The 24,100-nt window shown below is 41.6% G+C and overlaps 1 protein-coding gene across 5 annotated transcripts in view; it reads right to left on the reverse strand.

Moving 5' to 3' along the window:
- Window positions 1-370: 370 nt before the first annotated feature.
- The window catches only part of PPIH (peptidylprolyl isomerase H), a 111,154-nt gene continuing 87,424 nt past the window's right edge, over window positions 371-24,100 (reverse strand). For 4 of the 5 annotated variants that reach the window (XM_073679463.1, XM_073679445.1, XM_073679473.1 and 1 more), the window contains 6 exons: window positions 23,669-23,711; window positions 19,035-19,127; window positions 16,890-16,977; window positions 5,734-5,774; window positions 2,666-2,740; window positions 371-649 (listed from right to left, as the gene is read on the reverse strand). In XM_073679463.1, the coding sequence (XP_073535564.1) occupies window positions 2,672-2,740; window positions 5,734-5,774; window positions 16,890-16,977; window positions 19,035-19,127; window positions 23,669-23,711 (334 nt within the window). In that variant the 3' untranslated portion in view covers window positions 371-649; window positions 2,666-2,671. Of the gene's footprint in view, window positions 650-1,317; window positions 1,437-2,665; window positions 2,741-5,733; window positions 5,775-16,889; window positions 16,978-19,034; window positions 19,128-23,668; window positions 23,712-24,100 lie in introns of those variants that run through there. The other variant, XM_073679454.1, reaches the window with a different exon arrangement.

Genomic DNA, 24,100 nt, shown 5'->3' on the forward strand with positions numbered 1-24,100 from the left:
TTTTTTCACCACTTAAATAAAAAAGAACATACACGAGAATCATAATGGCAGGTCAGTTTTAGCATTTAGTGAACATGGTAGAAAAAAAAGCAACCAAAAAACAACTGTGGAATTGCACTTTTTTTGCAATTTCACCGCACTTGGAATTTTTTTCTTGCTTTTCAGTATAAGATATGTTAAAACCAGTGATGTTGTTCAAAAGTACAACTTGTCCTGCAAAAAATAAGCCCTCCCATGGCTATATTGGCCCAAAAATAAAAAAGTTACGGCTCTGGGAAGAAGGGGAGCAAAAAACGAAGAAAATTTTTTTTTTTTTTTGCTCCGGTCATGAAGGGGTTAAAATTACTAGGATCACACAATATGAAACAGATTAACAATTTTCCCACTTTAATTAGAAAAAGATACACAAAATATATCAGATTTTACAAAGAAAATAGTAAACGTTGTCATTCACATATTAATGGCCATGCACATTAAGTCCATTATTTCTCCAAAATGTAAATCCAACAAAAAAAGCAGCCTCCTCCACATCGAGAACCATCTGGAATGCTGCCTGCATGTCGTTATGGGCAGCTGTATTACATGTATAAATTCAAGGAGAGCCGCTCTGTCTTCCTGTGAAACAGAACGCAAGGCTGAAGAAGGACATCTGGAAAATGAAAAATGACAAAATTAATTAATGGCAGTGATGAGCAGAACATGGATCATACTCTAAATGATACCATGAAATAAAATATCTTCAGGTTAAAGAAGCACTCCCATCAAAGTTTTTATCCTCTTAGTATATTGCAATCATCATATTATATAGCACTGTGTACTTTCAATTGCTCACTTTCCCCTTTTACCCAGTTAATTAATCTCTTTTCTCTGCTCTGTGTAGAAACAGGAAGTCTCTTGTCCCTGCATTTATCATTCCTCTCTTCAACTCCTGACCCAGCTGCTCCCTCCTCCCCCTGCCAGGGACTTTGTGCAGCGATTCATGACTTGTGCAGAGAAAATCTACCTCCTGTTTCTACATAGAGCTTTGAAGGATTCAGCTAGTCCGTTTTTAACCATGTGATGTCATATACCTAATGTAAAATAGAAGAGTTAACTGAGTAGAAGGGGAAAATGAGCAATTGTAAGTACATAGTGCTATATAATATGATAACTGATGGGAATGCTTCTTTTACATTATAGCCAAACTTCTGGGCATACAGTGATTCTCAAAGTGACCACAACACTCGTTAAAGGGGTTGTCCAGGTCAACAATTAATCCTAAAGTGAGCTTAAAATAATATACTTCACATAAGAAAAGTTTCCTGATCTGAAGTTTGGGTACAGTCATGGATCCCGGCGTCGGCATTGAGCAAAGCTAGGCGTCAGTTGATTGAATGAATCTGCTATAGGTCTATTTTTCAGCCTCCACTTTTACTTGGTCTCTGACATCTCAAACACTGTATGTGAGGGAGAAATACTAGAAGTGAGACATGGGCTGCACTAATGTCAGAGCATTTTCTTTGCCTAAAACCTTCAATAGCATAACCTATATCGTTGTATATAAGAAGGGTTCATATACTTCACATGACAAAAGGTATCCTGATCTCAAGTTCGCGGACAGTCCACAGTCCTGAAGTCGGCACTGAGAAAAGTTGGGTGGCAGTCGTGTGGATGATTCCACTATATGTCTATTTTTCAGCCCTTTCTTTGACTTGGTTTCTGTCTGTAACATCATTGCTAGCTCCCCTGCATGGTTTCCCTTCCCCCTCCATGCAGGGACGCTGGCATACTCACTGCTCCAGCCCCGCGGCGTGGTCCCCTTCTGCTGGCATGGCCCCTGCAAGCCGCACTTTCCAGCAGCTCTTTGCGCACAGGACCATTTCCCCATTCTTAAAGGGGCAGCGCGCACATAGTAAAATGCTGCCAGTGAATAGTTGAGAAGCATTTAGTATAATGAGTTCACATTTATGACATATCTATTGCATGTCACTAGAATAGAAGGACAGCATCCAAACTTGAGTGAAGAAAAAAAAAATCTTTTTATTCTGCCAAATACAGTGCAGTGTTTCAACAATACCAGTCTTATCATGCTTGATAAAGACTGGCATTGTTAAAACGGTGCACTGTATTTGGCAGAATAAAAATATTTTTTTACTTCACTCAAGTTTAGATGCTGTCCTTCTATTCTACTGATGATTAATTTATCCAAGAGAGCTCCTTGGAGATCGGGATGCTGCATCCATATGGGTATGATAATCTCAGGACTTCCAGGAACCAGGTTAACTATCTACTTTCATATCTATTGGATATGTCATAAAATCTCGCCTTTGGGACCTGCTTCTAACTCGAGAACAGGAGTCCCCTGATCCCCTGTTCCGACTAGTGTCTGACCAGCAGTGAGTGGAGATGTGGTGGTGCATATGCCGGCTCTCTCCATTTATTGCTATGGGTGTCTGTCGGAAGGCAGCGTTGACAAGAATCTACGCCACCCTTTGTTATTAATAAATTATTTATTTAATTATATATTCAATAAACAGCATAAATGGCTGCATCCAGGTGAAGTATTGAGTATGTTCTATACGATCACATACACGAGTATAAGACAGCATACTTTACGTATATGAATATATGATGTTCAGAAGCTTCAGTTTATTATCTTAAGTCAGAATACACATTTACCACTCACCTGCAATTACATTTCTCCACACTGGGCAATAACGACAGGCAGTTTGGGTTTATTGTTGGGGCCAGTTGGTACATTCTGTAAAGAGAAAGTTGAGGGTCATGTACATTACGGATGTTTACACCGTTCTTTCCCAGAACCATGGCATTCATTCCCTGCAGAGTTTCTGACAGTGCCTCCTAGGCAATCAAAGTCTACAGTCTGTCAGTACAAAGACACTTTACCATCTTCCCACAAAAAAACAAAAACAACTAACGTTCCCAAAAGAAACACTTGCCAAGCTAAACCCCTTCGAAGATGCAACAAAAGGACACAATAGGAGATTTGTAGACCTTCTCAGTGAAGGTGAAACTAAAGTGTATGGGTTTATTCACACATCAGGTGTCGAAACAATCTTGTAAAGGAGAGCTACATGTTAACAGACCCTAAAACTGGTGCTCCAACAAGGCCATGTGCACACAGAGAATTTTTGAGCCAGTCAAAACTAGAGTTTTCTTGTGGAAACTGCTTTGGGAAACTCTCCTTTAGGCTCTGTGCACACACAAAGTTTTTCTGTGGAGTTTTTGCCGCAGAAACTCTCCAAATACTCCTCAAAAACTTGGGAGGTTCTGCTCAGTGTTTGCTTCGAAAACTCTGCAAAAAGACTGAGCACATAGCCTTGCTTCAAGTCACCGCCACGACAGCTGGTAGTAGATTCTTCACCCATTTATAAACGCAAAAAATTGAAATAAATCAATATGGCCACCTTTCACTGCAATTTTTCTTTAAACTTAAAAGGATGTATTATGGGCAAAAATAACTTTTAAATCAGTTTGTTTTCCTGAAGAATGAGATTCACAAAGAAGCTCATTCCATTGTCCAGTAAGTTCATTCCGATGGGAGTTTGCAACTATTATCTCCTCTCAGCTCCCCACAAACAACATCAAAAGGAGAGCTGTGATCATAAATCAGCTGAGAAGAGCTCAAGAAAAACAGATAAAGGAATTACAAAATTCCTGTAATAAAGAAGCTCACTGACGGATTCTTAGTTAACTCATTCTGCAGTTAGCAAAAGCCAGTGCAACAAAGAGGCTAAAGAAAGTAAACTGTGAACATGCCTACAACTGTGAACATTTGTTTTTCTTTTTATTGTGAAGCAAACAAAATAGGACTAAATAACTGAAAACTTCAGTGTGCATAACTATTCACCCCTCTATAGTCAGTACTTTGTAGAGCCTTCTTTTGCGGCAATTACAGCTGCAAGTCGCTTTGGATAACTCTCTATGAGCTTTCCACTTCTTGCCATGGGAATTTTTGCCCATTCCACAAGGCAAAACTGCTCCAGCTCCATCAAGTTAGATTGTTTCCTCTGGTGAACAGCAATCTTCAAGTCTGACAACAGATTCTCAATTGGATTAAGGTCTGGGTTTTGACTAGGCCACTCCAAAACATTTACACGTTTCCCCTTAAACCACTCAAGTGTTGCTTTAGCAGTATGCTTTGGGTCATTGTCTTGCTGGAAGGTGAACCTCCGTCCCAGTCTCAAATCACTGACAAGACTGAAACAGGTTTTGCTCAAGCATATCCCTGTATTTCACACCATCCATCTTCCCCTCGACTCTGACCATTTTCCCTGTCCCTGCTGCCGAAAAACATCCCCACAGCATGATTCTGCCACCACCATGTGTCACTGTAGGGATGGTGTTCTTGGGGTGATGAGCTGTGTTGGTTTGGTGCCAGACATAGCGTTTACCTTAGTGGCCAAAAAGTTCAATTTTGGTCTCATCTGACCACAGCAACCTCCTCCATACATTTGGGGAGTCTCCCACAGATCTTTTGGCAAACTCAAAACGAGCATTCCATCTTCACTTTTGGCCTGGGACAGCTCATAGAGTCTCATGCTGATGACACACAGATCTACCTCTCCGGACTGGATATCTCCTCCTTACTAACCAAAATCCCACAATGTCTGTCCGCTATCTCATCCTTCTTCTCTGCTAGATTTCTAAAACTTAACATGGAAAAAACTGAATTCATCATCTTTCCACAATCTCATTCATCACCTCCACCTGACCTATCTATCAACGTCAATGGCTGATCACTCTCCCCAGGCCCGCAAGGTCTCTGCCTCGTAGTAACCCTGGACTCTGATCTCTCCTTCAAACCACATATCCAAGCCTTTTGCACTTCCTGCCGACTTCAACTCAATAATATCTCCCGGATCCGCACATTCCTCAACCACGTAACAGCAAAAAAACACTAGTGCCCGCCCTCATCATCTCCCGCCTCATCTACTGCAACCTCCTGCTCTGTGGCTTCCCTTCCAATCTATCCTAAACTCTGCTGCCCGACTAATCCACCTGTCCCCCCGCTATTCCCCGGCCTCTCCTCTCTGTCAATCCCTTCAATCGCTCCCCATTGCCCAGAGACTCCAGTTCCCTAATCCTAACCACGACATACAAAGCCATCCACAACCTGTCTCCTCCATACATCTGTGACCTAGTCTCCCGATACATGCATGCAATCTCCGATCCTCACAAGATTGCCTTCTCTACTCTCCTCTTATCTCCTCTTCCCACAATCGTATACAAGATTTCTCCCGTGCATCTCCTCTACTCTGGAACTCTCTACCCCAACATATCAGACTCTCGCCTACCGTGGAAACCTTCAAAAGAAACCTGAAGACCCTCCTCTTCCAACAAGCCTACAACCTGCAGTAACCACCGCTCCACCATACCGCTGCACGACCAGCTCTGTCCCCACCTACTGTATCCTCACCCATCCCTTGTAGACTGTGAGCCCTCACGGGCAGGGTCCTCGCTCCTCCTGTACCAGTAGCCGTCACATTTTGTTCAAGATTATTGTAATTGTTTTTATATGTATACCCCTTTTTCACATGTAAAGCACCATGGAATAAATGGCACTATTACAAATAATAAGTTGTAATGCAACAAAATAGGTAAAAAGCCAAGGGGTGAATACTTTCGCAAGCCACTTTAAGTGGTCACATCCAGGACTGAGTAGTAAATGATTTCTTCATTCATAAACTGAAAGTTGCTTTATAAGAATCACAACAAGGAACAGGAAATTACCTCAATTTTTCTCATTACAAGAAGTCCATCAATGACTTTACCTGAAAACAAGGAAAATAAAAAACATTACTAAATGACTCCAGAGTTTAATGATTCTCATCCCTCATTAGAAAAGATCAATAAAGAATTCATATACTAGTAAATATATTATTTATATTTTTTGCCCCTAAAATAAGAAATAAACCCATTAAAAATAGAGGCAGTGTGGTTCTAGAAAGTAACATGACAACATGGCAAATACATAGACAAAGGATCATAAATATGATACCCAAATAGTATAGGAGTGCAGTGCAGACGTTAATCAATTGCAATTCATATAGATCACATATGACATTAGGATTTAACAAACCCAATATAAAATATTAATTACAACATGAAGAGATCAAATGATCGGCTTGTAGATCATATGCAAATATGTAACAACATTCCAGGACATCCTTTTAGTACATATAAACCTCCCCAAGGCAGATAATCAAAACAGTCACCAAAATTTTATATCATGATGCCCCAGAATTAATGAGTAAAGTTCATACAGATCAAGTGCCATTTTATATGCGGAACCACACTGCCTCGTACCCCTCCAGAGTTTAGCCTACAATATTTTTTTTTGACTGTAGGATGCTCCTTTTTATAAAACAAATTCGAGGTTTAGACAGTAAAATTAAGAAAAATATACATTTCCTACTAATTAAAATTTCCTTGGAGGTGTAAAGAAGTGGAGGGTTCAACATCACTAATTTTAATGAACTGGTGTAGAATAGAAAGGTAATAGATCTATTGTTTCTATACACACATATTAAGTACACTCTCTGCAGCACAAACATATACATAACATTGCTGCCTGCACACTCAACGCAGCTGTATATAAACACACACAGCTCTGCTACGTACACAAAGCTTGTCTATATACACACAGCTTTCCTACAACTACACATATTGGTCAGAAACATACACACACAGCTCGTGTGTGTGTGTGTGTGTGTGTGTGTGTGTTATTATATATATATATATATATATATATATATATATATATATATATATATATATATATATATATTTATTTATTTATTACACAGTTAGGTCCATATATATTTGGACAGAGACAAAATTTTTCTAATTTTGGTTCTAGACATTACCACAATGAATTTTAAACAAACAATTCAGATGCAGTTGAAGTTCAGACTTTCAGCTTTCATTTGAGGGTATCCACACTAAAATTGGATGAAGGGTTTAGGAGTTTCAGCTCCTTAACATGTGCCACCCTGTTTTTAAAGGGACCAAAAGTAATTGGACAGATTAAAGAATTGTAAATAAAATGTTCATTTCTAGTACTTGGTTGAAAACCCTTTGTTGGCAATGACTGCCTGAAGTCTTGAACTCATGGACATCACCAGACGCTGTGTTTCCTCCTTTTTGATGCTCTGCCAGGCCTTCACTGCGGTGGTTTTCAGTTGCTGTATGTTTGTGGGCCTTTCTGTCTGAAGTTTAGTCTTTAACAAGTGAAATGCATGCTCAATTGGGTTGAGATCAGGTGACTGACTTGGCCATTCAAGAATATTCCACTTCTTTGCTTTAAATAAACTCCTGGGTTGCTTTGGCTTTATGTTTTGGGTCATTGTCCATCTGTAGTATGAAACGACGACCAATCAGTTTGGCTGCATTTGGCTGGATCTGAGCACACAGTATGGCTCTGAATACATCAGAATTCATTTGGCTGCTTCTGTCCTGTGTCACATCATCAATAAACACTAGTGACCCAGTGCCACTGGCAGCCATGCATGCCCAAGCCATCACACTGCCTCCGCCGTGTTTTACAGATGATGTGGTATGCTTTGGATCATGAGCTGTACCACGCCTTCGCCATACTTTTCTCTTTCCAATCTTGGTTTCATCTGTCCAAAGAATGTTCTTCCAGAACAGTGCTGGCTTTTTTAGATGTTTTTTTAGCAAAGTCCAGTCTAGCCTTTTTATTCTTGATGCTTATGAATGGCTTGCACCGTGCAGTGAACCCTCTGTATTTACTTTCATGCAGTCTTCTCTTTATGGTAGATTTGGATATTGATACGCCTACCTCCTGGAGAGTGTTGTTCACTTGGTTGGCTGTTGTGAAGGGGTTTCTCTTCACCATGGAGATTATTCTGCGATCATCCACCACTGTTGTCTTCCATGGGCGCCCAGGTCTTTTTGCATTGATGAGTTCACCAGTGCTTTCTTTCTTTCTCAGGATGTACCAAACTGTAGATTTTGCCACTCATAATATTGTAGCAATTTCTCGGATGGGTTTTTTCTGTTTTTGCAGCTTAATGATGGCTTGTTTCACCTGCATGGAGAGCTCCTTTGACCGCATGTTTACTTCACAGCAAAACCTTCCAAATGCAAGCACCACACCTCAAATCAACTACAGGCCTTTTATCTGCTTGAGAATGACATAATGAAGGGATTGCCCACACCTGTCCATGAAATAGCCTTGGAGTCAATTGTCCAATTACTTTTGGTCCCTTTAAAAACAGGGTGGCACATGTTAAGGAGCTGAAACTCCTAAACCCTTCATCCAATTTTAATGTGGAAACCCTCAAATGAAAGCTGAAAGTCTGAACTTCAACTGCATCTGAATTGTTTTGTTTAAAATTCATTGTGGTAATGTCTAGAACCAAAATTAGAAAAATGTTGTCTCTGTCCAAATGTATATGGACCTAACTGTATGTATGTATGTATGTATGTATGTATGTATGTATGTATGTATATATATATATATATATATATACACACACACACACACACACCTCTCCTTTATATATGCACACAGATCTGCTTCATACACAAAAGGTCTCTTATATACACACACAGCTCTTCTATATTCATAAAGTGCTTTTATATATATACACACACACACACACACACACACACACACACACACTCTGAATTTAAAGTGAAATGTATAAATTACCATATTTTGAAGCTCCTTCCTGCATGTGACTGATCACATGACCTGAAAGGTTCTTCAGCAAGGCATGTGAAAAAGGTCCAGGTGGCTTCCCCTCCTGTCCTGCACCGATCAGACTGATCAGTGTTGGGCAGGAGGAGATAGAAATGTGCCCCTGCATATTGCATTTTGGTTTCTTTTTAAAACATTTTAAAAGCTCAATTAAAGGGGTTTTCCTACGAACAAAAGTTAATTTTAATAATTAGCTGTGTCTGACCGTGTACGGAAAATACAGCAGCTCCTGGGCGGGCGGGCGAGAAAGAGTATACAGATATTACAGCAGGAATCGCAGAGGATTCATTTTGTGAGGTAAAACATTTCACTGCTTGTTTTTAACCCTTTCGCAACCTTGGGATTTGTCGTTTTTGCATTTTCGTTTTTTGCTCCCCTTGTTCCCAGAGCCATAGCGTTTTTATTTTTTGGTCAATATGGCCATGTGAGGGCTCATTTTTTTGCGGGACGAGTTGTGCTTTTCAATGCCATTACTAGTTTTACCATATCGTGTACGGGAAAAAAATTCCAAGTGTGGTGAAATTGCAAAAAAAGTGCAATACCACAGTTGTTGTTTTTTTTCTTTTTTTTTTTTTACCACGTTCACTGAATGCTAAAACTGACCTGCCATTCTTATTCTCCAGGTCATTACGAGTTCGCAGACACCAAACATGTATAGGTTCTTTCTTATTTAAGTGGTCTCCCTGCCACCCTGGAGGCCCGCTGACCCCAGCTGTGGCGCTTCAGGACACCGCACCAGCCGAGGCAGGGAACCCCCGCTGCCTGAGTCGGACTGGTCGGGCCTGGTAAGTAAAATCTTCTTTCTTAGTTTCTTCAGGATTTTTCATCCGTAGGTCCCTGTCAAGGACAGGAAACCAACTGATGAGGGAGAGAAGTGCCGCCCTTTTTATCTGTAGGTTTCCTGTCCTTGAAGGGCGGATCCCCTCTCTCCGTGGTGCCGTCATGGGGAAAGAGAAAAAATTCCAAAATTTGGTAAAAAAAAAAAAAAAATAGCGCCATTTTCTAAAGACCCGTAGCGTCTCCATTTTTCGGGATCTGGGGCTGGGTGAGGGCTTATTTTTTTGCGCCGGGCTGACGTTTTTATTGATAACATTTTGGGGTAGATCCGATGTTTTGATCGCCTGTTATTGCATTTTATTGCAATTTTGCGGCAACCAAAAAACGTAATTCTGGCGTTTAGAATTTTTTCTCATTATGCCGTTTACCGATCGGATTAATTCTTTTTTTATATTGATAGATCAGGCGATTCTGAACGCGGCGATACCAAATATGTCTATGTAGGTTTTTTTTTTTTAATTATTTTTATTTTGAATGGGGCGAAAGGGGGGTGATTTAAACTTTTATATTTTTTAATTTTTTTTTATATTTTTAAAAACTTTTTTTTCTTCACTTTTTGCATGCTTCTATAGTCTCCATAGGAGACTAGAAGCAGCAACTGTCCGATCACCTCTGCTACATACAGGGGATCAGCAGATCACCTCTATGTAGGAGAAATGCTCATGTGCTATGAGCGCCGACCACTAGGTGGCACTCATAGCGACCAGCTCATGACAACCGCAGGCGTCTGCTGCAGACCCTGGGTTGTCATGCCCACCCATCGGTGACCCGCGATCACGTGACGGGGTCGCCGATGGGCGGGGCTTAGGATGTGCTTTCCGGAAGCGAGTGTTAAATGCTGCTGTCGGAGATTGACAGCGGCATTTAACATGTTAACAGCCGCGGGTGGATCGCGATTCCACCCGCGGCTGTTGCGGCCACATGTCAGCTGTAAGAATCAGCTGACATGTGCTCAGTTCATTGCGGGCTCACCGCCGGAGCCCTCACTGAACGGGGGGATTACAGCCTGTGCGTACTAATACGTCACAGGCTGTAAAGGGGTTAAACAATATTTTACCTCACAAAATGAATCCTCTGTGATCCCCTGCTGTAATGTCTGTATACTCTTTTGCTTCCTGCCCAGGAGCTGTGGTATGATCAGACCACGTTCCGTACACGGTCAGACACAGCCATGGATTACAATGAACCTTTGTTCGGGGGAGAACCCCTTTAAAAGGACAGGAAAGATATAAATGGCATTCTGCAAAGACATGTTTTAGTGTCCGTTTACATGGAACGAACGGCAGCATGATACAACCAGCGATCGCTGAACTTTTACAGAACCGTTGTTATTTAACTGTCTGTTTATACAGGCAGACCAAAGTAAAATATGCTATACTAGATCACTCAGTGCACATAGGCTGTCATTGTTCTTGACAGTGTGAGTCCTGTTTACATAGGACAATGCACTGCCGAGAATGCACTGTACAGAAGATAATTTCACCCGATGAAAGAGAGTTTTGCTTATTTTGTTCATCGGGTGATCGGCTGCTAAACGCTGTCCTCCTGCTGTGAATGATGTGGATGATGCGTCCGGCGTCATGCACATAGCTGAATGAAATCTCGCGCCTGTGCAGGAACATTGCTGGCTCGCACAAGCACACTTCGCTCTGCCCCTACTGTGGGTAGTGCCTAAACCCTTACAGCGCATGCGCTGGCACAAGTCTTTCTGGCTCCTGCTTAATGGAACCATTTTGCCCATATTGTTTTGTTCCCCACTGTCGGAATTAAACTCCTCTTTTATGATTTCTGGCAGCAGGGAACAAAACAATATGAGTGAAATGGTTCCGCATGTCCCTGCGCAGGCACGAGATTTTGTTCGGCTGTGTGGTTGACGCAAGATGCGTCATCCACATCAATCACAGCGGGGGAACGGCGATTAGTAGGGGAGAAGAAGGATAGGTGCCGCAGCAATGACACCCATCGGACCGGACTGTTTGTTTTCCCTTTGACTCCACTCCTCTCCTTTGATGGACAGCTCTGGCTTCATAAAGCCATAGAAGGGTAGAGAGGGATGGAAAAAAAACAGGTGGGAAAGTGTATTTAAATATTTGGCCCACCATTATGCACCGAGCGCCTGTACTTGGTTTGCACAGTCATTCTGTGCTGACTGAGTCCCTTTAAAGGGGTATTCTGCAGGTTATGCCACAAGTGTTCCACCACTGGGATTTACACCTGCATGTCCTGAACGGCGGCCCCCCCATAAGCCTGGTGCCACAGTCACAAGGAATAGAAAGGTGTCTACTTAAGCGCTCGGCTCTCTTTACTCACTTCTATGGGAGTTACCAATACATCCAGTCTGTGTCTTGTAACTTGGAATAAAAACCTAAAGAGATGAACTGGGATATAAGTTGGTATGCATGCAACGTGTAGGTGCATGTTCACACTGGCCACTAAACAGACAAAAAATTCAAGATAAAAACAAAATGAGCAAATACCCTGCAGTAAGTAAATAAATAGCAATAGTGCATAATTAATCAAAATTCTGTTCACTAAGCTCCCTATGTTATTTTCTTGCACTATTGCTATTGCTATTTATTTACTGCAGGGTATTAGCTCATTTTGTTTTTATCCTAGGTTTTAACTTGGAATAAAGTCTACTGCAGTTTTTATACTGGCGAGTGCCGCATATTCCATTCCTCTATACCTGTCACGCCAGATGTGGGATAGACTTAGAGCAACGCAAAGGGAAGAGGGAAAGGGAGCCCAGACTCTTAAGGAAAGTGGGGGGAAGTGGAGACCTCCTAGGTTGATCTAGCATCACCCTGTCTCCCCTAACGTCCCTGTATTGGCCCTTCACCAATCGCCGCACATGTACCTCGCCCTGTCTTTTCCTGGCATTTGGCTCAGGCTAGGGAAGGGAGGAGGTGAGCACTAGTTAATCTCCACTAAACACTATAAACAACAAGGAAGGACAAACAGGGGGAAATAGCTTAGCTTTAGACGACTCCAGACAAATGCGCACACATCCTCAAGCTCCAGAGAGGACAAAGTACTGCTCCTGCTAAAGCCTTCACAGGTAGTAATGAATATCGCCGGCACCTACCTCTAGAACACACCAGGTATTTATACACCCAGGCCAGGGAGTTAATTAGCCAGGGGGAGGAAGCCACTAGATCCTAGAGACAGCAAGTTTTGGCTCCCACTCCTGAGAAAAAATACTGACCGAATACTGATCAAATACTGATAGTGGGGCTGTCACCTATGTGTCATTATTTTAACAAGGGGGAAACATGGGAATTGAAAAGGGGTAGTCCGAGTAGTGGACAACCCCTTTAATGAGCCTCGCTTTGACTAAGGATATTTAGCTGAACTACCGTCAGACAGCCGTTTTGCTGGTTGTCTTTTCATTTTGGAAAACTCTGGTTTGTCACGTTGTGAGGAATGTTAAAGGGAATCTGATGGCAGATTTTTGCTGCTTGAATCACAGGCTGCATGAATCAGACACTGGCAGCATTTCCGTATGTTTCACTCTTAAATGCTTCACCAGGGGACCATGTGAATGGGATGACTAGACCAAGAGGCTCTCCTAAAATGACAGTTTCCCCCTCTTTGTGTGTGTGTATATTATATATATATATATATATATATATATATATATATATATATATATATATATATATATATATATATATATATATATATATATATATATATATATATATATATATATATACACACACACAGTACAGACCAAAAGTTTGGACACACCTTCTCATTTAAAGATTTTTCTGTATTTTCATGACTTTGAAAATTGTACATTCACGCTGAAGGCATCAAAACTATGAATTAACACATGTGGAATTATATAATTAACAGAAAAGTGTGAAACAACTGAAAATATGTCTTATATTCTAGGTTCTTCAAAGTAGCCACCTTTTGTTTTGAGGACTGCTTTGCACACTCTTGGCATTCTCTTGATGAGCTTCAAGAGGTAGTCACCGGAAATGGTTTTCACTTCACAGGTGTGCCCTGTCAGGTTTAATAAGTGGGATTTCTTGCCTTATAAATGGGGTTGGGACCATCAGTTGTGTTGTGCAGAAGTCAGGTGGATACACAGCTGATAGTCCTACTGAATAGACTGTTAGAATTTGTATTATGGCAAGAAAAAAGCAGCTAAGTAAAGAAAAACGAGTGGCCATCATTACTTTAAGAAATGAAGGTCAGTCAGTCCGAAAAATTGGGCAAACTTTGAAAGTGTCCCCAAGTGCAGTTGCAAAAACCATCAAGCGCTACAAAGAAACTGGCTCACATGAGGAAAGCCCCAGGAAAGGAATATCAAGAGTCACCTCTGCTTCTGAGGATAAGTTTATCCGAGTCACCAGCCTCAGAAATCGCAGGTAACAGCAGCTCAGATTAGAGACCAGGTCAACGCCACACAGAGTTCTAGCAGCAGACACATCTCTACAACAACTGTTAAGAGGAGACTTTGTACAGCAGGCCTTCATGGTAAAATAGCTGCTAGGAAACCACTGCTAAGGACAGACAACAAGCAGAAGAGACTTGTTTGGGCTAAAGAACACAAGGAATGGACATTAGACCAGTGGAAATCTGTGCTTTGGTCTGATGAGTTCAAATTTGAGATCTTTGGTTCCAACCACCGTGTCTTTGTGCGACACAAAAAAGGTGAACGGATGGACTCTACATGCGGGGTTCCCACCGTGAAGCATGGAGGAGGAGGTGTGATGATGTGGGGGTGCGTTGCTGGTGACACGGTTTGGGATTTATTCAAAATTGAATGCATACTGAACCAGCATGGCTACCACAGCATCTTGCAGCGGCATGCTATTCCATCCGGTTTGCGTTTAGTTGGACCATCATTTATTTTTCAACAGGACAATGACCCCAAACACACCTCCAGGCTGTGTAAGGGCTATTTGACCAAGGAGGAGAGTTATGGGGTGCTACGCCAGATGACCTGGCCTCCAGTCACCAGACCTGAACCCAATCGAGATGATTTGGGGTGAGCTGGACCGCAGAGTGAAGGCAAAAGGGCCAACAAGTACAGAAAATCTTTAAATGAGAAGGTGTGTCCAAACTTTTGGTCTGTACTGTGTGTGTGTATATATTATATATATTCAACCCCCTGCAGATTTAGCTGGTTGACACATGCGGAATTAACTTGGCATTGTGACATTAGTACTGTAGATCAGCCTGGAAGTGGGAAATGCACTGCAGCAAATTTTTTTTTTTTTTTTTTAAACGTAAAAAGTTAATTCAGAGTGTCATTTATTATTCAACCCCTCAAACCACAAGAATTCTGTTTGGTCCCCCTAAAGTATTAAGAAGTAGTTCAGGCACCAAGAATAATGAGCTTCACATGTGTGGATTAAAGATCTCTTTTGCCAGCCTTTTGTGACTATTTAAGACCCTCCCCAAACTTGTGAACAGCACTCAGACATGGTCAACATGGGAAAGACAAAGGAGCATTCCAAGGCCATCAGAGACAAGATCGTGGAGGGTCACAAGGCTGGCAAGGGGTACAAAACCCTTTCCAAGGAGTTGGGCCTACCTGTCTCCACTGTTGGGAGCATCATCCGTAAGTGGAAGGCTTATGGAACTACTGTTAGCCTTTCACGGCCAGGACAGCCTTTGAAAGTGTCCTCCCGTGCCGAGGCCAGGCTTGTCCGAAGAGTCAAGGCTAACCCAAGGACAACAAGGAAGGAGCTCCGGGAAGATCTCATGGCAGTGGGGACATTGGTTTCAGTCAATACCATAAGTAACGTACTCCACCGCAATGGTCTCCGTTCCAGACGAGCCCGTAAGGTACCTTTACTTTCAAAGCGTCATGTCAAGGCTCGTCTACAGTTTGCTCATGATCACTTGGAGGACTCTGAGACAGACTGGTTCAAGGTTCTATGGTCTGATGAGACCAAGATCGAGATCTTTGGTGCCAACCACACACGTGACGTTTGGAGACTGGATGGCACTGCATACGACCCCAAGAATACCATCCCTACAGTCAAGCATGGTGGTGGCAGCATCATGCTGTGGGGCTGTTTCTCTGCCAAGGGGCCTGGCCATCTGGTCCGCATCCATGGGAAGATGGATATCACGGCCTACCTGGAGATTTTGGCCAAGAACCTCCGCTCCTCCATCAAGGATCTTAAGATGGGTCGTAATTTCATCTTCCAACAAGACAACGACCCAAAGCACACAGCCAAGACAACCAAGGCCTGGTTCAATAGGGAAAAAGTCAAGGTGTTGGAGTGGCCTAGTCAGTCTCCTGACCTTAACCCAATTGAAAACTTGTGGAAGGAGCTCAAGAATAAAGTCCACATGAGACACCCAAAGAACCTAGATAACTTGGAGAAGATCTGCATGGAGGAGTGGGCCAAGATAACTCCACAGACCTGTGCCGGCCTGATCAGGTCTTATAAAAGACGATTATTAGCTGTAATTGCAAACAGGGGTTATTCCACAAAATATTAAACATAGGGGTTGTATAATAATTGACCCACACTTTTATGTTTAAAATTTAATAAAATTCAACTGAGCAACATAACTTTTTGGTTTGTAAGATTTATGCTTCTGTTCATAAAACCTACTCTCGTTTGCAGTTTGAAGGCTCTAACTTATTTGCATCTTATCAAACCAGCTAAATCTGCAGGGGGTTGAATACTACTTGTAGGCACTGTATATATATATATATATGATAGATAGATAGATAGAGATAACTGTCAGTCTAGAGAAGCAAACTGGGGGACAAGCCACTGAGGACCGGCCTCAAGGGCTAGTCATTCAAGACATAGTCCCCAGAAGGGTAGGTTTTTTCTAAAACAGTGAAGTGTTTCATAGTAAAACATACACAACTGCGATATCATAGCCAGGTTCTGATCCATGATTTCTGATCAGCAGGTGCCTGATCCAGCCTATCTTGGCAGGATTGGGTGCAGATATTTATTTCTGATACTATCAGACACCATGACCACGTGATCGGTGCCAGAGAGAGAAATGTGCCTGATCGCTACATGGGTATGTATGTGTGTAAAGATAAACGTAGATAAAGGTCATTGTGTGCGGAGTAAGGAAACTGGATTTAATCTGTAATGAGGCAGGAGATTAATGATTATTTCTGCAAATACCAGGTGCTACACAACACAATAACAAATGCAAATAATTCAGCTGCAGTCTTCATGCCACATGAATCCTCCGCACATCTCGGTGCAGAGATCACAACTATATTGTACGTACTTGCTGCCTTACAACCTGAGCCTTTGTTAAAGATCTTATAGGACAGTAATGCGTTTGTGTGCTCTGGGCTATTGTGTAACCAAACACTCACCAAAAACCACATGCTTCCCATCCAGCCAATCGCACTTCGAGCAAGTGATGAAAAATTGGCAGCCGTTCGTTCCGGGGCCACTGTTGGCCTGCAGAGAAAAACACAGGGCATGTTCACATGTAGAATCACTGCAGAGACATTAGTGGAAAAAACGGATGAAGTCAGAGCTGATGCTAAAGAGCTACTAACCCCAAAGTCAGGCGCTTGTATACTATACTTTGTAGACTTCCTAAAATAAGTCGCACACGGGGCTAAAAAAAATATTTTTGCAGTTATGTTTCTTTAAAAAAAAAATTTGCACTGATTTCCGTGTACAGCCTCTGTGTTGCACTGTCTATAGCTGGCTGCAGAATGAATTAACCGAGAATCCATCAGTGAGCTCGTCAGCAGAGTTCGCAACTCTTTTATCTGTCTTTTTCTGAGCTCCTCTCGGGTGATGTGTGACCACAGACCAGAGGAAAGTTTAATGTGCAGAGCCTGTAAAAGCCAAGGGGTGCAACATTTCTAATGAAACCCAATTGCAAAAATGATTTCTATAAAAGTAGTAATAATTCTATCAAAGGTGGACAACCCATTTAAATGGTGATAAGTAGGAGTGATTTTACTAGACTTTTTGTTCATTGCGGGACCTTGTCTCAAGCTATAGGGCCGATACCTGAGAGTAAAAATTTACAGAAGAACGATTTCTGCTCCTTCAAGTTGATCGGGGACAAGTGTAAGATTTGTCCTGATCTCAGAGATTCTCAGTGTAGCAGTACGTGGGCAGCTGGATGCTAAAAACTTGCATTAGGATATCTGACCTAGTGGCTGATTGCTTTCCTTGTACCCAGCACGGGGTCCAGGAACTAAAGACAGCCCCTCGCTGTGAGCCAAAAGCAGGATATGACACTGTTCTAGGATCTACATCACTTTCTCCAAGTCCTAGAGAAAAGCTGAAATATTGAGTAGTATTAACCCAGTCCTTTATGGGTGAATTTTTTTTAATTTTTCCTCTTCATCTTCCAAGAGCCACATTTATTCATTTTTCATGTCAGCACGGGTGTATGAGAGTTTGATCTTTGTGGGACGAGTTGTAGTTTTGAGTGACACCATTTATTTTACAACATACTGGAAAATAGAAATAAAAATTCTAAGTGTGGTGAAATGGCAAAAAAGAGTGTTTTTTGGGCTTTGATGTTACAGTGCTCATTGTGCAGTTAAAATGTCAATGTTCTCTGAAACCCGTAACTTTATCACTTTTTCATCTGTGGGGGGTTGTTATTTAACATGGCAAGCTGACCTTTTTATTCTTCCAATTTGGGGTCCATACGATGTTTTGATCACTTTTTTTTTTTTGCATTTTTTTATTGCAAGTTTGGCTTTCCAATTTTTTTTCCTCTTTATGTCATTTACTGTACGAGTTATTTCATTTTATATTTTGATAGATTGGACTTTTATAGACTCTGTAATACCAAATATGCTTTCTTCCCTCCAATTTTAATGGGGTTAAGGGGGAGATATAGGGACTAAGATTGGCTGCAAGATAGAAGTAGGTGAAGGTTGCAACAATGGGGGCTTTTAACAGGTCCTTGGCTATTATAACAATCCATTGGCATCCCGCAATCGCTTCAGGGCTGGAAGAGGGGGGGATGGGAGCCATGCGCATACACAGATACCCGACGTGAAAATGTGATGTCTGGCACAACCCCTGGAGTTGTGCTGCTCTTTTTTATGGGAATGTACTGTACAAGGGATAATACGCTCAAGTCACAAAACAAGGGTTGTGGTCATTATTTACTACCTTGGCATTCGCACAGCTGCATAAAGGGGTAAAACCGCACAAGAGAGCAGATTAAATGCATTTATGTGTTTTTCTTTTTTCCACACGCATGTAAAATATTTATTTTATTCTGAAAATAGACTGATAAAAGCAACATCATAATCAAATTAAAGGGGTATTCCAGCCTTATGATACCAATGACCTTTCCTATATACTAATATCAGGTCGGTGGGGTTTCCGACACCCAGCACCGCTCAGCTGTTCTTAGTTCTCCATGCAGCCGGATGTACGGATAGGTCATAATCATCATAAGGCCAGACTACCCCTTTAATAGATCCTCAGTGGAAATATAAAGAATGTCACATACATGTAACTGCAGCACTTACCATGGAAAGGAGGCCAGGAGCGGAGTGCTTCAGCTTAAAGTTCTCATCTGCAAATGGTCCTCTGTAAATACTTGCCAGTCCTGTGCCGTCACCCTGCAGAGAGGTCACATATGATTATAGGTGCCGTAGAGGCAAATGTGACAGTTAGCACAACGTTCAATATGGAGTTCTGCCTCAGATTTCTAGATGGGCAAAGTGGCATATGCATTAAGGACCATTCAAGAGCAGACAAACCATTGATGCAAATTGTGCAGTACAGGGGCCCAAGAAGTAAGGGGGCCACTACCAAAGCAGGTGGAATTGTGCATTATGATGAGCTATTGCACTACAAAGGACCCCTATATTGCTCTTGCAGGGGCCCTCTTCTGTTTGTGTCCCCAATTGGGACTGTGATACACATTTACTCCCTCTTCCTTTCTCCTGATACTTCGTAAGTATCCTACGGTATTTCTATCATTAGAATTATGAACCAGGAAGCCCAGGATGAACTTTGCTATAGCAAATCTGAATGCAAGTCTAAGCAGTGAGCACAGATGCATCTGCTGGGACACATGCTGGTAAAGTTATGTTCACACGGTGCGTTTTTTATGCAAATTAAAAGCTGCATTTTACAGTACCAGCAAAAGCTATGAGATTTCAAAAATCTCATGCACACACATTGTTTTTTTTCCTGACTGAATTGGAAAACTGCTGCATGTCACTTATTTCAGTGTTTTCTCACTCAAAGCAATGAGTAAGTGAAAAAAAGCAGCAAAAACGCAGGTATCAGGTTTTGCTGCCTTTTTGGTGTAGAAAACTCAGGAACAGCAGGCACTAAACTGTATCAGCATGCATAAGAGACAAATGTACCTGAAAGCACAGAAAAATGGCAGAGTTGGAGTTTGTTACAAGCCTCCTTATATAGCTGAACAGGTAGAGGATTAAATGCTGCAACAAATTAAAAAGGCTGCAAATAATAATAGGGTCCTTATTATGGGGGATTTTAACTATCCAGATATTCAATGGGACATTAGAATCTTCCAGTGGTGCTAAAAGCTGCAAGTTCTTATCCACAGTTCAGGACAATTACCTCTCTCAGCTGGTAGATGAACCAACCAGGGGAGGTAATCTGCTGGATCTGGTTCTGTCAAATAGACCAGCTACTGTTTCAGATCTAGAGGTCCGGGAGCATTTGGGAAACAGACAATAATATGGTAAGTTTCAATGTAATATTCAATAAAACGTTTCAAAAAGGAAATGCAAAAACCAGGAACTTTAGGAAAGCTGATTTCAACAAATTAATGGAAGAAATTAATCGTGTAGACTGGGACCATGTCATGGTAACTGGGGATACCGAACGTAAATGGGGCATATTTAAGGAAATACTACTAGAATCCTGTAGAACATTTATACCCTCTGGTAATAAAATGTTCAGGAATAAAAAGAAACCATTATGGATAAATAAGACAGTGTAAAGTTTAATGAGACAAAAACAAAGGGCATTCAAAATCTTGAAGGCCGAGAATACAGAAATAGCATTTCAGGAGTATAAAGACCTAAATAAGAAATGTAAAAAAGAAATCAAGCTAGCAAAATTATCTACAGAGCAACAAATTGCCAGCAACATTAAAATAAATCCCCAACATTTTTATAAATACAGCAATGCCAAAAAGAAAAAAAATCAGATGGTATCGGCCCTTTAAAAGATGATAAGAAGATAATTATAGAGGACAAAGAAAAGGCTGAGATATTAAACAGACACTTTTCATCGGTGTTCATCAACAAACAGTCTGTTCCAGGGATCTTTCAACAGGGCAAAAATCAAAAGTTAACCACCTGATCTAACTAGTTTAACACAAAAGAAGTACGCCTGCGTCTGAGCAAATTAAACATTGACAAATCCCCCGGTCCAGACGGTATTCATCCACGGATACTGAGGGAATTGAGCTCAGTAATTGACAGACCGCTGAATCTCATTTTCTTAAGACTCTTTTGTAACAGGGGTAGTGCCACAGGACTGGAGGATAGCCAATGTGGTACCGATATTTAAGAAAGGTAAAAGGTGGATCCAGGTAACTACCATCCCCTAAGTCTGACATCAGTAGTGTGCAAAGTTTTTGAGGGCATCATAAGAGAACACTTGTAGAGTTATATCACACAGAATAATATAATAAATGATAATCAGCATAGATTCATGAAAAATAGGTCATGTCTAACCAATATGTTGGGTTTCTATGAGGAGGTAAGTCCAAATCTGGATGTTGGTAATGCGGCTGATATGATTTATCTGGGCTTTGCAAAGGCATTTGATACTGTACCACATAACAGCCTTATACTGAAGCTACTGAAGCAAGGACTTGGGGGAACTACAGTGCCTACAAGTAGTATTCAACCCCCTGCAGATTTAGCTGGTTTGATAAGATGCAAATAAGTTAGAGCCTTCAAACTGCAAACGAGAGTAGGTTTTATGAACAGAAGCATAAATCTTACAAACCAAAAAGTTATGTTGCTCAGTTGAATTTTATTAAATTTTAAACATAAAAGTGTGGGTCAATTATTATACAACCCCTATGTTTAATATTTTGTGGAATATCCCTTGTTTGCAATTACAGCTAATAATAGTCTTTTATAAGACCTGATCAGGCCGGCACAGGTCTGTGGAGTTATCTTGGCCCACTCCTCCATGCAGATCTTCTCCAAGTTATCTAGGTTCTTTGGGTGTCTCATGTGGACTTTATTCTTGAGCTCCTTCCACAAGTTTTCAATTGGGTTAAGGTCAGGAGACTGACTAGGCCACTCCAACACCTTGACTTTTTCCCTCTTGAACCAGGCCTTGGTTTTCTTGGCTGTGTGCTTTGGGTCGTTGTCTTGTTGGAAGATGAAATTACGACCCATCTTAAGATCCTTGATGGAGGAGCGGAGGTTCTTGGCCAAAATCTCCAGGTAGGCCGTGCTATCCATCTTCCCATGGATGCGGACCAGATGGCCAGGCCCCTTGGCAGAGAAACAGCCCCACAGCATGATGCTGCCACCACCATGCTTGACTGTAGGGATGGTATTCTTGGGGTCGTATGCAGTGCCATCCAGTCTCCAAACGTCACGTGTGTGGTTGGCACCAAAGATCTCGATCTTGGTCTCATCAGACCATAGAACCTTGAACCAGTCTGTCTCAGAGTCCTCCAAGTGATCATGAGCAAACTGTAGACGAGCCTTGACATGACGCTTTGAAAGTAAAGGTACCTTACGGGCTCGTCTGGAACGGAGACCATTGCGGTGGAGTACGTTACTTATGGTATTGACTGAAACCAATGTCCCCACTGCCATGAGATCTTCCCGGAGCTCCTTCCTTGTTGTCCTTGGGTTAGCCTTGACTCTTCGGACAAGCCTGGCCTCGGCACGGGAGGACACTTTCAAAGGCTGTCCTGGCCGTGGAAGGCTAACAGTAGTTCCATAAGCCTTCCACTTACGGATGATGCTCCCAACAGTGGAGACAGGTAGGCCCAACTCCTTGGAAAGGGTTTTGTACCCCTTGCCAGCCTTGTGACCCTCCACGATCTTGTCTCTGATGGCCTTGGAATGCTCCTTTGTCTTTCCCATGTTGACCATGTCTGAGTGCTGTTCACAAGTTTGGGAAGGGTCTTAAATAGTCAGAAAAGGCTGGCAAAAGATCTTTAATCCACACATGTGAAGCTCATTATTCTTGGTGCCTGAACTACTTCTTAATACTTTAGGGGGACCAAACAGAATTCTTGTGGTTTGAGGGGTTGAATAATAAATGACACTCTGAATTAACTTTTTACGTTTTAAAAAAAAAATAAAAAAATGCTGCAGTGCATTTCCCACTTCCAGGCTGATCTACAGTACAAATGTCACAATGCCAAGTTAATTCCGCATGTGTCAACCAGCTAAATCTGCAGGGGGTTGAATACTACTTGTAGGCACTGTATATGCAGATGGGTAAGGAATTGGCTAAATGACAGGAAACAAAGAGTGGTCATAAATGATACGTTCTCTAAATATGATATAGTCAGCAGTGGGGACCGCAGGGATTTGTGCTAGGACTGATTCTTTTTAACCTCTTTATTAATGACCTTGTGGATGGGATTGAGAGTTAAGTGTCAGTCTTTGCTGATGACACCAAACTATGTAGGGTATTAAAATCTGATCCAGACGTTACAATATTGCAGAACGATCTGGATAAGATGACTGAATGGGCAAACACCTGGCAGATGAGGTTCAATGTAGATAAATGTAGAGTAATGCACCTAGGACGGAGTAATCCTATTGCTGCATACACATTAAATGGGAGTCTACTCAGGAATACAGAACAGAAGGACTTGGGTATTCTGGTTACAAGTAAGCTGAGCAGCAGTACTCAATGTCAAGCAGCAGCTGCAAAAGCAAACAAGATTTTACGATGTATAAAAAGAGAAATAAAATCCTGCGATCCAAATGTACTGTTATCCCTTTATAAATCACTGGTGAGGCCACATCTATAATATGGGATCCAGTTTTAGGCTCCACATTTTAAAAAGGATATTCAGAAGTTACAGTCAGTTCAATGGCGGCAACTAGATTATTACAAGGGATGGAAGGTCTCTCATATGATGAGAGGTTGAAAAAATTGATCTGACATAATAACGTAAAAAACTTACATTAACAAAGTCTCCTCCTTGGATCATAAAGTCTTTTATTACCCTGCAGGAATGAAGATACGGAAAAGGGAATAAACTGCTTAAAAGATAAGTCATAAATCAACAGGATCACATCTATGAAACCCACAGTAATGGAGGAGCAATACCAGCGCAGATTTGTTGTCCTTGTCACTAGAATTTTGATTCCTAGCACTTCAAGATATAAAGTCAGATCAGATAAATCTTATTTTGGAGTGAGAACCCCCCAACACTCAGGGTAAAAACACATACATTGCAATGGAGTGATAACCATATCTTCCAGTGACAAATGTAAGGCAAGCCTCGCTGCAAATACATGGAAGCCAACCTGCGGACCTTAAGTAAGCAGAATCGGAAAACCTCTATAAAAGGATTTCCACTCGTTACAAGTCAGTATACAATTCTGCACACATT

This window comes from Phyllobates terribilis, unplaced genomic scaffold (assembly GCF_046119375.1).
Source record: "Phyllobates terribilis strain yellow unplaced genomic scaffold, ASM4611937v1 Scaffold_1__5_contigs__length_1240528914, whole genome shotgun sequence".
Lineage (NCBI taxonomy): Eukaryota > Metazoa > Chordata > Amphibia > Anura > Dendrobatidae > Phyllobates > Phyllobates terribilis.